This window comes from Globicephala melas, chromosome 15 (assembly GCF_963455315.2).
Source record: "Globicephala melas chromosome 15, mGloMel1.2, whole genome shotgun sequence".
NCBI classification, from domain to species: Eukaryota; Metazoa; Chordata; class Mammalia; order Artiodactyla; family Delphinidae; genus Globicephala; species Globicephala melas.
In genome coordinates, this window is record NC_083328.1 from 25481568 (window position 1) to 25495307 (window position 13740).

General features: G+C 47.3%; 1 protein-coding gene across 7 annotated transcripts in view; it reads right to left on the bottom strand.

Moving 5' to 3' along the window:
- The window catches only part of BMERB1 (bMERB domain containing 1), a 192539-nt gene that overhangs the window by 40659 nt on the left and 138140 nt on the right, over positions 1-13740 (bottom strand). For all 7 annotated transcript variants that reach the window (XM_060284427.1, XM_060284425.1, XM_060284424.1 and 4 more), the window contains 3 exons: positions 8680-8753; positions 2819-2933; positions 1448-1530 (listed from right to left, as the gene is read on the bottom strand). In XM_060284427.1, coding sequence (XP_060140410.1) covers positions 1448-1530; positions 2819-2933; positions 8680-8753 — 272 coding nt within the window. The remainder of the gene's footprint in view (positions 1-1447; positions 1531-2818; positions 2934-8679; positions 8754-13740) is intronic.

The following is a 13740-nucleotide window of genomic DNA, read 5'->3' on the forward strand; positions in this document are numbered from 1 at the left end:
AGATGGGTGGTGTATATTTGGACCCCACACTGGGCCTCTTGCATGTGGTGCAGGCTTGGTGTTTTGATTTCTTGCCAGAATTCTTTTTTCTATCCATAATCTTACATAGAAGGGTTTCCTTGCTCCTTCTCCACAGTGTTCGGTGGAGTTTTTCTAGTTTACCTTTCATGGAAGAGACAGTCCATTGAGGATGCTGGATTTAGACAGGGACCATGTGGCTTATGATTTTAGGGGCCTGCAGAAGGGACCAGGGCCCTTCTCTTTCTTTATTCCTTCACACTGTACTACAGTGTTTTCATGGGATGTTAATGGATGGTCAGGGAAAACTGGGTTTGCTGCTTCAGTTGATAGTGGCAGCTTTTGGGTCGTGTTTTCCTAGCAAGATTTTGTCCCTTTTCTTCTGATAACAGCTCATGTCTCTGTGGCTACAGGAGTGGGCATGTGATACAGATCTAGCCAATCACAACTTCTGAGCCTCTTGGTGAGAGTGATGGGCCTAGGAAGTGGGAACACGATCCAAGAAAGGCCAATCAGAATCTTATATATTTAGACACCAGGAGAGAACCACTGGTGTTGCCTTGCTGCTACTAAGTTATGGTTCTAGAGTTCTGGCCCCAGGGAGAAGGCCTGTGTAGTAGGAGAAAATGAAGCTAACATGCAAAGAGGTGTAAAGATGATAAATAGAAGGAAAGCAAGGGTTCTAACAGTGTCCAGTCCCTGAAGCCCTGGTTCCCATTGCTCTTTTTCCAGCACATCCTCTTTTTTGCTAGGGCCAGTTTGAATTGGGCATCCGTTTCTTATAACTCAAAGTGTGGTCTCATTGGGCCAACAAAGAGAAGGTAGTTCCTAGACAGCAGGACCCATTATCACTTTAATATGCTAATGGACATTGGAAGCCTACAAAGAGAGGGTCAAATACACAGCATCTCCCAAACTTATTTCACACAGAACCCTTTTTGCTCTGAGTATCTCGTGAGGCTAATACTCTGAGAAGTAAACTTCTGGCTCCATTCCTCCAGCGACTCCAGCTCCAACAGAGGCCAGAGCTCCATGGCCCTCAGTCCTCACCTTCTTGCCTCAGTGGCCACCCAACTCCTTCAATGAAGTGCACCACACCATATGATTAGAGAGTGACAGCTGCTGCCAGAATTAGCTGCATAGTTTGCAGAACCCAGCGCAAAATGAAAATGCAGGGCCCCCTGTTCGAAAATTCTTAAGAATTCCAAGACAGCAATAGCAGGGCACTAAAGCAAGCATAGTGCCCTTCTAGGCCCTGGGAAACTGCACAGGTTTCTCACCCATGAAGCTGGCCCTGCCTGCTGCCTTCCTGGGCTCAAGTTTGATCTGTAGAAATCATTTTGTTGTGCCCCCCCTCGGCTTCAAGATCTCTTTTAAATTTCCTTTTCTCTTGGATGGGGGGAGGAGAAGGAATAACGTATGCACTCACTGGCTGGAGATTTGGTTACTTTGTCTAGAGGTTTTAACTTGATTCTCAGAAAATCGGCCATTTCCTTGTCTTCTTCTTGCTCCCTGTGTAGACAGATGTGTAAAGACAAGAAGAAAGTACAGTAAGCTAAGAGAGCATCAAGGAACTGATGAAATGAGGCAAGAGTGTGGGATCATGTATCAGACTTTGTAGATGGTGCATGTGTATTGCTGTGTGTTATGTGTGGCGGTGCATGTATGTTGATGTGTGGGTGGTACATGTGTGTTGTGTGTTATATGTGGGTGGTACATGTGTGTTGTGTGTGTGTGGTGTGCATATGTTGTTATGTGTGTATAGTGTGTGTGTGTTTTGTTTGATGAATCTACTCTGAAGCAGAGACACATATCAATGATGGAGTAAATGGCTACTCCCACTAGTGTGAGACCCCAGGGGAGAGGCAGGTATGTTACAGGACCCAGCCTCCCTGATGGAGGTTTAGTGAGCTGGGCAGCCCCTCTCCTGACCCTGCACTTTTATGTTACCCTAGACAAGGTACGAGGCAGGTCTCAGAGGGCAAGTCACCTCAGCTCTTCCAAGGGTCACCAGGAGCAAAGTCAACAATCCAAGCCTGGTTGAGTTGGGCAAGGCGCATCCTAGGGGCCTCAGAGGACTCAGGAGGACACAGAGAATTAAAAGGAAGTTGCCCTCTGGTTTGGAAAAGGCCCTCTAAGCCTCTCCCCTGTGGACAACTCCAAAGGCCTTCCTCCAGCACAAAAACATTCAAGAATCAATATTCACATCTTTCCCGTGCCCTGGCTCCCTGGGGAGCCTTCAGGTGCACCATGGCTCCAGGGCCCATGGTCGTCCAGATCCAGGTGGCAGGTGCATCTGCAAATAGGAGACCCTGAAGGCTAGGAAGGGGCATCAGAGCCATCTAGGAGAGGGAAAGGGAAAGAACAAAGCTGGGAAGTGGGCAGGCAAGGAAGCAAGTTAGTACAGGGGGCAGAGTTTCTGTAGAAACCAATGGAAGTTTCTGGAAAAGTTGCCTTGATGAGCTGGGAGAAAGCTCAGTGAAAAGAATGTGCAGGAAGCTCTGCCGTGTGTTATGTGATGTAATTCCTCCCTGGTTACCTCCTCAAATAACATTCACTTAAGATCCACAGGCCTTTGCAAAACATTTTGGAGCTGGATTTGAGTTTCTCTTGAATGTGAAGTGGGTCCTCAGGCCAGAAGGCCAGGATTCATCTGGATCCAGTGTTTGGGGAGCGTTTGCCCAGGCCATGCCTGTTGCAAAGCTGTGAGTCCTGGGAGCAGGTGACGGGTTTTGGAAGGCAACTGAGTTGTGGTCTAACAGCCCCAGCCCTCTGCTCAGGGGACATACCGCCCACTTACCTTAGCCGCTCAACCTCTGCATCGTCCACCAGGAAGTCTCTCTTCTGCACCAGTTTGTGGATCTTCTGGATTAGCTCGTCCTCTCTCTGCTTCTGCAACTTGGTTTTTTCTTTTTCTGGGAAGAATACAACATTAGCAAAGACAGTTTGAGTGTAGCTGTTGAAAGCAGTTGAGTCCGAGGGGTCAGGGTTGGAATCCTGGCTCTACCATTTAACTTGCTGGATGAACTTGGAGAAGCAACTTGACCTCTTCAAGTTTCTGTTTCCTCCTCTGTAAAATACACAGTGAGGCTTGAATGCGAGACTGTGGTGTTAGTAAATGACTTTGCATAGAGCTGGCCCGTGGTGTGTGCCCGGTAAATGATGCTGCTGCTGCAAGGGGGTCGTGCAGAAGGCCGGGGGCAGGAGGGAATTACTCTATAGCGAGGCTCAACCAATCTGTCAGAAGGAAAGCGCCCACGCTTTCCCATCCTGTTCCAAATACCAAGGGCTAGAGCGCCATAGAGGAAACAAAAGAACGAGGGCTGGACACGAGGACTGAGAAAACTAGGAGGGCAGAACCTTTTTCAGAAGATAAAAATCATGGGGCAGCTTGTCCATCTGCCTGCTGGAACTGGCACTGACCATTTCCTCTAGACCTGGGGGCAGAACCAGAGGCAAGGAGAATATAATATTTGGATTAGAGAGAAAATCGGTTTCTTTCATTAATCAGAAGGGGAATGAGGAAGTGGAGTGGAATTGCTAGCAGCCCCTGGGTTCCTGCTCATCGCTGCGTTGACGATGGCAGCATCATTCCTCTCGAGGTGGGTCCCGAAGTCTGATTCTGCAAGTCACTCGTCGGTACCACAGAGCCTCCCTGCCCTCTGCAGGCGAGTTAACCACAGCGCCCTTGGACTTGGGGAGTGATGTCACCGTTCTCTCCAAGTTACCAGCGACAGCCCTCCAATATTCCCCTGTCCTCCGCCAGGCCCCAGATCTAAGCCAGAGTCACATAGCAACTGGCAGGGCCCCCAGGAACTCACAAACCTCCCTGCCCAAGTTATTCATCCCCGTTTTCTATCTCTTGCCAGTTCAGGCATCCCCCAGCCTCCCCAGATACTCAGCTGCAGCCCTCTACTCATGCAGCCCCTCCCAGCAACTCACGGGAGAAGCCACCTTCTCAAAGGGGTCTGTGCTAGCTTACAAACCAGTTACTGACCTAAGTCTCCACACCACCAGCCAATGCTGTTCACCTGCTTTTGCGTGTAACATACCCTTTCTGCCAGCATCTCTCACCTGCCTCCAGGTACCACCCGTCTCCAGGTACTACCTACCTACCTTAAGCCCCACCTATCTACCTGCAGGCCCCACCCACCTAGCTGTAGGCATCACCCACTTACCTGCAGGTATCACATACCTGCCTGCAAGCATCACTCACCTGCTTCCAGGCACCACCCATCTATCTAGGGACACACTTTTTTTGGCCATCATCACCCACCTACTTGCCAACTTTATCCCCTGCTGGCATCACACACCTGATTCCTAGCATCTTCACGTGCTTGCCGATGTGACCCTCCAACTTGCTTCTCATCTATCTCCTCCAGCACATCTCCTTAGCCCAGGCCACCATCAGCTCTCCCTGGACCATGCCATGACCTCCTAACTGGTTTCCCTGGCCTGTAGACCCTATCACAACTGTGAGCCCTTGGCATAGAATCAGACAGTCGTGGCTTAATGCCCCAGCTCCTCCCCTTCCTAGCTGTGTGACTCTGGGCACATTCCTCAACCTCTCTGAGCATCCAGTTTCTCAACACAGATAATCATAAAGTTGTTGCAAGTTTTAAGAGAGAGAAATCAAGTAAAACCCTAGGCTCACAGCCTGGTGGATAGTAAGAGTTCATGAACAGTCAGCTGCTACTATTATAGGCTATGATTTTATACAGTCACTGTTGCTTTAATGATTAAGTGCCCTCTAGGTTAAATATTTACCAAACGAGGTACAAAAGAAATAAACACTTATTTAATGAAGGGAAAGCAAGTCGCATAGCATAAGTGTGCAAAATGTAAGTGCTTAATAAATTGTAGCAATTATCTTTGTATTTGTATTACCGTGAGCTTTACATTTTTATTTAATCTGGTTTCTCAGCCTTGGTGCTATTGATATTTGAGCCTGGATCATTCTCTGTCATGGGGGCTGTCCTGTGCACTGTAGGATGTTGAGCATCATCCCTGGCCTTTACCCACTAGATGCTGGTAGCAGCCCCCTCTCTTAGTTGTGACAACCAAGCCTGTCTCCAGACATGGCCCATGTCTCCTGGGAGGCCCAACTCACCCCTGCTTGAGAACTGCTATTAATTCTTTCCAACAACCCTATGAGGGAGACACTATTTTTATGTCCAAGGGAAGGGTATCATGGACTCTACAGCCAGGTCTAAGCAACCCCAGCCCTAAGGGGACCGTGGTGGCAGTGAAGGTGAGGTGAGGCATCTTGGCTTGTTCTTGAGAAGCCCTGAAGGCGGGGAGGGCTCCAGGTGTCCTCCCTCATCACAGTCTGGTAAATTATTTTCTGACCCTGGCTGGAGAAACATGATTTTCTTGGCCATTCAGTGTTCTCTTTACTCAATATTTTTATTGATAAATTGCCAGGAGCATCATTTTTTTTTCCCCTAAACTCAGCTAAACCCATCTAGAAACCTGGCACTGGCCCAAGGAATGCACAGAAAGGCTCTTAACAAGGAGTCAGAGGAGAAGGTGGGGAGAGGTGAGCAGGAAAGGCAGGAGAGGAAAGGGAACTTTAATATCTGAATTTCTGCACAGAAGTGATTGGGAAGATGCAGTTTTCCAGCAGAATCAATGGAGCTGCCGTTGAGGACCTGGGCTCTGTTGCTAAGTGGCCCTATGACCTTGTATGTTTCCCAGCAGGACAGTTGATGGCATTTCAGGTAGAACTTGTTCTTCAGGGGGCCTGTCCCCTCCATGCAGGGTTAGCGTTCCTGGCTTCCGCCCATTGAGTGTCAGTACCGATCTCATCTTTTTTTTTTTTTTTTTTTGCAGTATGTGGGCCTCTCGCTGTTGTGGCCTCTCCTGTTGCAGAGCACAGGCTCTGGACACGCAGGCTCAGCGGCCATGGCTCACGGGCGCAGCCGCTCCACGGCATGTGGGATCTTCCCGGACCGGGGCACGAACCGGTGTCTCCTACATCGGCAGGCGGACTCTCAACCACTGAGCCACCAGTGAAGCCCCCGACCTCATCTTTATTTAAACTTTTGGTATATATTTTTGCATGAATTTTGGTATTTTAAATATTGCATGAAAATATGATTACTGAATTTTTCATGTTCCAGCTGAGCGCCTTGTTCTCCTACCCTAGTCCCAGTCCTGGTCAGTCATGCAGCCCAGACACTGTGTCAGCCAAAGACCCCCACCCCCAGCCATTTCCCACCCATTTCCTACCCATGCTCTAGAGGCTGCCACGGCCCCCCGTGGAGCCCCTGTGGCCTGAGGAGGCCTTGGCTGGCCTGGTGGCCACACACTCGTGTCTCCTTTCTCAGTGGCACCCAAGTGTCCTGCTGAGCCAACAGTGGGCTCTGGGAATCCTTCCTCTCAAGAGGGAGACGTCAGTCTATGTTGGGCCCATCACTGTCCCCTGGGAAGTTGAAAATTGGGACACAGAGGCCCGAGAGTTGGGCTCTTGTGTGGGAAAATCATGGAAGGGAGATGAGGTTGTAAGCGAGCTGCACCCTGTGGGGCCTTCCTGGGACAGACCCCTCCCCCACATCCTCTGCTGTAGCTCTTCTCTGAAGTCCCTAGATAACAGTATCTGATGCACACTTCCTGAGTTGTTTAACAGATGCTAAAACCCCCACCAAATGGAAGATGTTAACTACTTGATGAGCACATAGCCCCCAGGCCTCCTGGAGCCTGAGGATTCATAATGTTAACACACACACACACACACACCCGTGTGACACCGCCCTGTTGCCTCACCATCCACCAGTCGGAGAATTGTGCATGAGCTGATCACATACTCTGGGATGCCTCTCCCTCACCTGGCCTTTAAAAATGCTTTGCTGAAACCCATGGAGGAGTTTGGGCGTTTTGAGCACTAGCTGTCCTGGGCTCCTTGTTTGGCCCTGCTATAAACACTGCACTTTCCTTCACCATGACCCAGTGTCAGTACATTGGCTTTACAGCCTGCGGGCAAGCAGACCCAAGTTGGGTTTGATAAAAAAGTGGCCTTGCTTGGCTCATGTGCTATAGAGAGAGAAAACAGAACATGCTCCAAAATGGAGAGTAAGAGACAGAGAGAGAAAGAGAGAGAGAGAAAGAGAGAGCAAGGGCCAAAGAACATTCCACAGCTTTCCTGTTTTTGGTTCTCGACCTTTGTGAGTTGGGCTGAGCTTCCTGCCTGTTTGAGAGTAAATAGTACGTCCTTGCCACCCCTAATTTCATTTGGAAATACGCTATTTGGGAATAGGGTCTTTGTGGATGCCATCAGTTAAGATGAGGTCATACTCATTGGGTCAGCCCTTAATCCAATGACTGGTGTCCTTATAAGAAGAGGAGATGACACACAGAGAAACACAAAGAGAGGAAGGCCACACAAAGACAGAGGCAGAGACTGGAATAAGGCAGCTACAAGCCAAGGAACAAGGACTGATGGGAACCACCAGAAGCTGGAAGAGGCAAAGAGGGATTCTCTGTTCCAGCCTTTGGAGGGAGCATGGTCCTGCTGACACTTTGATTTTGGACTTCTGGCTTCTCTCAAAGAATAAAGTTCTGTTGTTTTAAGACACTAAGTTTGTGGGAACTTGTCAGGGCAGCCCTAGCAAACTAATACGATAATGCCTGCAGGCTCCAGGAGTCTCCGCAGTCCTTCAGTAACTGCCCCTTTTGTGTTTACATAAGCTTCAATGGGTTTTTGTATCTTTCAACTAAATGATCCCTCAGAGGAGTATAAAATGAGAGACTTGACCCAGTGGCTCTCAGCCCTGACTGCCCATCACAACCGTGTGAGAAGCTTGTAAACATGACCAATGCCAGGGCCCCACGCTAATCAAATGGAAGTTTCTAGTGGGTAGTGTCTGGACTTGGCTATTTCTCCCCCTCCTCATTCTATTTTTTTCTGGCCACATGGCAGGGCTTGCAGCATCTTAGTTCCCTGACCAGGGATTGAACCTGGGGCCATGGCAGTGAAAGCTCTGAGTCCTGACCACTGAGTAGAAATGTGTTCAGTTAATGATAATAATAATAGTAATAATAATAATAGTAATAATAATAATGGCACTTATTTATTACGCACTCACTGTAAGATGGGAACTGTGTTAAGTACTTTACATGTGTCACCCCTCGGTCAGTCTCACAACAATCCTTTGAGGTAGATAGCATGATTGTCCCAGTTTACAGACGAAGAAACCGAGTTATAGTGAAGTAACTTGCCCAAGGTCACATCATTAATAAATGACAGATCTAGGTTTGACTCCAAAGTCAGAGCTCGTAACCACCATACTCTACCTGTTCCCAAACAGGATAATAAGAGTAATCATTGCTAATATTTACTGGACTCTTTGGACCAGCTATCAAGCTAAGCACGTGGCTTGTGTTGTTTCATTTATTGCAGTAAGATTTACACCCAATGAATTAGGTACTATTACTATTCCTACCCCATTTTCACAGGAAGAGAAGTTGAGTCTCAGATAATGTGACTTGCCCAAGGTCAAGGAGGTGGTCAGAATTAGGACTTGAACCCGGGTCTGCCCGATGCAGAGTTTGAACCATGTGATCAGGGAGCAAGCACTGCGTTGCAAGAATGAGGCTGCATTAGGGCCTTCCAGACGGGGGATCTGAGCAGCTGGTTCATGAGGTGGGGTCCCCCACGGTTACCTGGGATGGCGACCAAGTTCTGCAGCTCCTGCTTCAAGTCCATGATGTCGTTGCAGAGCTGGATGTCATCCATCCTGGGGAAAGAGGACAGTGCACAACAGCAGGTTACATCAACAGAACATTCTACACCCTGAGCACCACCCTGGTTTCAACAAAGAGGGCTAATGGGGGAGTTCTGTCCTCTGTAAAGCCCACACATGCTCTTTAGAAGTTTTACACCAAAAGTAAAAAAAACAACAACAAACAAACTGCCCTTTATCCCATGACTTAGAAATGATCAATCACAGTTAATAACACCTTGATAGAGTTCCTTCCAGTCTTCCCATGCCTGGCTTTTGTTGGCATATGTGAGAGACTTCATGCTGTGGGTTCAGTGTTTTCCTTTTTCAGCTATGTGAAAAGCTTTTAAACATTACAGAAATTCACCGCATAGACAGAAAATCTCCCTCTATCCTTTAGAGAAAACCACTGTCAGTGGTTTGTCATCTATTCCTCCAGATTGAAAAAAATGTTTATGCTTATACGACCAAAGATGACACCATCATTCATGCACAAAAAACGTTTTGCAATTTGCTTTTTTTAACTTAATGATATGTCTTGGGCATCTTTCCATGTCAGGATATGCACATCTCATTTTTAATGACTATATAATATTCTATTATATCGATATACAGTGATTTATTTAACCATTCCCCCCATTCATAGGTATTAGACTTATTTCCAGATATATTCTAGGATAGATTCCTAGAAATAAATCAATTTATTTATTTGCTAAGTCAATTCCCAGAAATGCAATTGGAGGATTAAGTGACATGAACATTTTAATAGGAATTTCCAAACTGTCCTTCAGAGGGACCGTGCATGACATTCCCACCAACAGTGTGAAAGGAAGTTCACCCCTATAATCTCAGCAATTGGGTTGCATATACAATTTTGTATTATGTATTTCATGTGTGTGTGTTGTAATATTAACTCATCTTACTGTAAACAACATTTGTAATGGCTGCCTGGAATTTCACCAAGTAGATTTATCAGAGCAGTTTTAATTATGCCCTTTTTTTTTTTTTCCACACTGCACGGCTGTGGGATCTTAGTTCCCTCACCAGGGATGAAACCCTGGCCCCGCAGTGAGAGCACCAAGTGCTACTGGACTCCCAGGGAATTCCCTATGCCTTTATCTTGATTACTTAGGTGGGCTTTTTGAGTTGTTTGTTTGTGCTATTTTAGCCGCGTTAGGATGAATATGGATTCACCTTTCCACGAAAGAAAAGGCTTTTCTTTCGTGTTGGATTATTTGGGGTGGGGGCTACTGATTTTCAGAAGTAAAACCACTGAGTACAAAGGGTATGACATGTCTATGGCCATTGAGACATATTTCCAAATAGCTTCCCCATGGGGTGTGTGTGTGCCTTCATTCTGCATGTCTTTAATGAGCACTTATTACGTTCACCAATGACATAGGCTCCAGGGATGCACCAGCTCCCCTGCCCTCATGAGCTGAAATTTAATCAGGAGAGACAGAGGGTGAACACAAATACAACAGAACGTCAGATGCTCCGAAGAAGAGTGAAGCAGGTGAGGGGATGGAGTGGACCACTTTGGACACATCAACCTTCTGTCCCAGGAAGAGATGAAGGAAAGCAGGAATATTCTCAAAAGGCTCAACTGAGTCTGCACAGCAAGTAGGGGCAGGACCAGGACCAGAAATTGATTTGTCTGAATCCACTGATCTTTCTGCCTCCTTCCTTGACGTCTTCGCCAAGAACCTGATCTCCATTCAGAAATGCCATCCACAGACCAGCTTGGGGCCCCCTGCCCTGCTCGTGTGACCCCCAGCATCCCAGCTTTCAGGACGAGTGGCAGTAATGTCTCGTTTCAGCCTGCATCTCCTGCTCCTGTTGCCAGGGGCAGGCACTCCAAGCGCTTGTCAAACCCTGCCCCGGAATGTCGTAGCAGGTGGCAGCTGCCACAAATGAGCTTGGGGGCTTTGCCAGAAGGGTACATGCTGTTCCCCTGGGTTCCTATCTGCGAGCCTTCAACTGGAGGTGCTCCAGAATCCTTTTCCACATCTAGCGTGGAGATGAGGCTCCATCAGTGGTTCTTAAGGAGGATGATTTTGGCCCCTGGGGGCATCTGGCAACATCTGGAGACATATTTGTTGTTACTGCTGGGTATGTGGGGGGATTGCTACTGGCATCTAGTGGGTAGAGTCCAGGGATGTTCCAAAGCATCCTACAATGCACAGGGCAGCCCGCCTCAGTAGAGAACTACCTGGTTCAAAATGCCAATCATGATGAAGTTGAGAAATCTTGGGTTATAACCACAGAATTGACACGGGTACCTGATAGATACTTTTTGAAAGATGAGAGAAGGAAAGATGATGAAAGAACAAAAGAGCAACAGGTAAAGTTAGAAGCAAGAGTATTGGCACCAAACATCTCTAGTTCAAAGGGGCCATGTGCCAGAAATTCTTCTCTGAGTCTAACTTTCCTCATCTTTGAAATAGGAATTATAATAGTACAGCTTTCTAGGATTATTATGCATGTCAGGCACTGAGCACGTGTCTGGGACATACACAGTACAAGGCTCAGTAAATCATATCTGTTGCTATTATTAGCCGTTAGAAAGAGGCAAGGGGAAAAGAAAGAGAAAATGATGCTGGATAAGCAGGGTATTTGACAAACAGAGCTAACGTTCAACCTTAAAACAACTTTTAAAAATTATATTCCTCTCTATAAAATTTTTTAAATAAAATTTTTAAAATAGAATTCTTATCTGATTGCAGAACAGATTCCTGATCATTGTAGAAATTTTGGAAAATACAAACAAGTACGAAGAAGGAACCTAAGATTACACATAACCTTGATCCACGTGCACCAGAGGCCACTGTTCCACTCCGAGTGTTCGGGTGAATTTCACGCCAGTCTTCTTCCTACATGTAACCCAGGTGTGGCGGGCTTGCCCTGGGGGGCCTTCACCCTTTGTCCATCTCGAAACTGCACTTAGCATGTTCTGAGTCCTCCCAAGCACATCCACATTCACCCCACATTAACGAGCAAGGTGAAATTCTTGTGACGCTCTCACAGACAGGCATGCGTCAGAACCCCATGAAGATTCCTAGTAGATAGCACTGTGTTTTCCTCAGATTTTTCTCTTGTCGCCAGCTTTCCATCTCTTCTCTTTCTCTCTCTTCCTCTTCCACACACCTCGTGGTCCTCGGACCTGTCACCTACAGATTGGCACTTGCCATCTACCTCTACAAGGATTAAATTATGAGCCACTGCAGCTGCTGACCTTCGACACCCCCTGAAAGTTCAGGGTAGAGGTCAGAAATGAAGCACTCTGTGCTCTGGGAAAAACTGGCAGAACAGGTCTTCAGATAGTTGGATATTTTCAGGAGATGGTTTTATGAGCCCAATCTTGCATCTCCTCACATCTAGAAAAGCACTAAAATCCTCATGGTGACGTCTGCTCCTCGTGACTAGCAGTAACTTTCACGAGACTAGCAGAAACCTTCTGCAAAAAATATGTGCTTGACTGCATGTACACTCCCCCTTCACCAAAATCACATATATACTGACCTTCCCCCCTACCTCTTTGGAGCAGTTTCTCAGAGCTATCCGAGATGCTGTCTCCTGGGCTATAGTCTTCATTTTGCCCCCAATAAATCTTAACTCACAACTCTCACGTTGTGCATTTTTAGGTTTGTTTCAGTGGACAGATCCCAAGCAATTCACCTCTGGTCTTCAACTTACAAACCCCAGTTGGCAAAACCAAAGCCTGGTGGTTCCCTGAACATCCCCAGGAAAGGAGCTTGCTTCCCCCAACCTCCACCCAATCTGTCTATCAGGGAATTTACCTAAACAAAAATCAGGCTGGAAGAGGGAGGGACGGGCTCCACCATTAAGGGAAACAAAAAGTCAACGTTTATTGAGCATTTGCTTTCTGTGCATAAACTCATCTAAGTCCTCATGGCAGTCTTGAGAGAGGTGTTGTTTTTATCTCCATTTTTACGGACAAGGAAATGGAAGTTAAGCGATGTGACCAAAGTACCACCCTGGTATGTGGCCACTGGGATTCGGCCCAAGCTCACGGGAGCTCTTGACCACTTTACCATGGTCTCTCCTCTCCAAGTGGCTGCAGGAGTTGAGGCTGACATTGAACTGACCTTCGTTCTGCCCCTTCCTCCCATAGCCCTGATCTATTTAGGAGGCAATGTCTCCAGCTCCTTTCGGCGAGACAGGCTGGGACCTGAGACCTGGACCCTTTGCTGCAATGCTTGCACCTGGACACACGTCTCCACAAGCAACAGATACAAAGAAACTAGAAGGGACTAAAAATAACTGCACGCACAAGCATGCCTGTGCAGTAGCAGTCGAGGCAATTATGAACAATAAGATACAAAAAGGCCACAAACCAACTGCCATTTCTCCATTTCTTCCATTTCTCCAACTGCCATTTCTCTTTTGTGGAGAGCAAAAGTAGGGCACTGTGCATGATTCCCTGCACACTGCGGCACCAAGGGGGTGGGCAGATCACCTAAGCCACCCCTCCAGCCCAACCCACCAATCTGCCCCCACCCTCACCCTATTTAAAGAACCAGCTTGCCAGCCCTTGGAGAGCAAGCACGGGCACCTGTTTCTTGTTTTCTTTCCCTCATGCTGCATGAGTCCCAATAAAGCCCTGCCTGAATTCCTCATCTGGCCGCTTATCAATTTCTATTGATTACAGGAGTACAAGGACCCAGGTCGGTAACAACAGAAGCCAGTTGTCTTAGTCTGTTCAGGCTACTATATAACAAAAATACCATGGACTGGGTGGCTTAAACAACAAACATTGATTTCTCACAGTTCTGAAGGACTGGGAAGTCCAAGATCAAGCTGCCAGCTGGTCCTGCTCCTGGTGAGGACTCTTCCTGATTTGCAGACAGCTTTCTTCCTATACCCTCACATGTTGGAGAGAGAGATCCTCTCTCTGGGGTCTCTTTTATAAGGGCACTAATCCCATTCATGAAAGCTCCACCCTCATGATCTTAATCACCTCCCAAAGGCTTCACCTCTA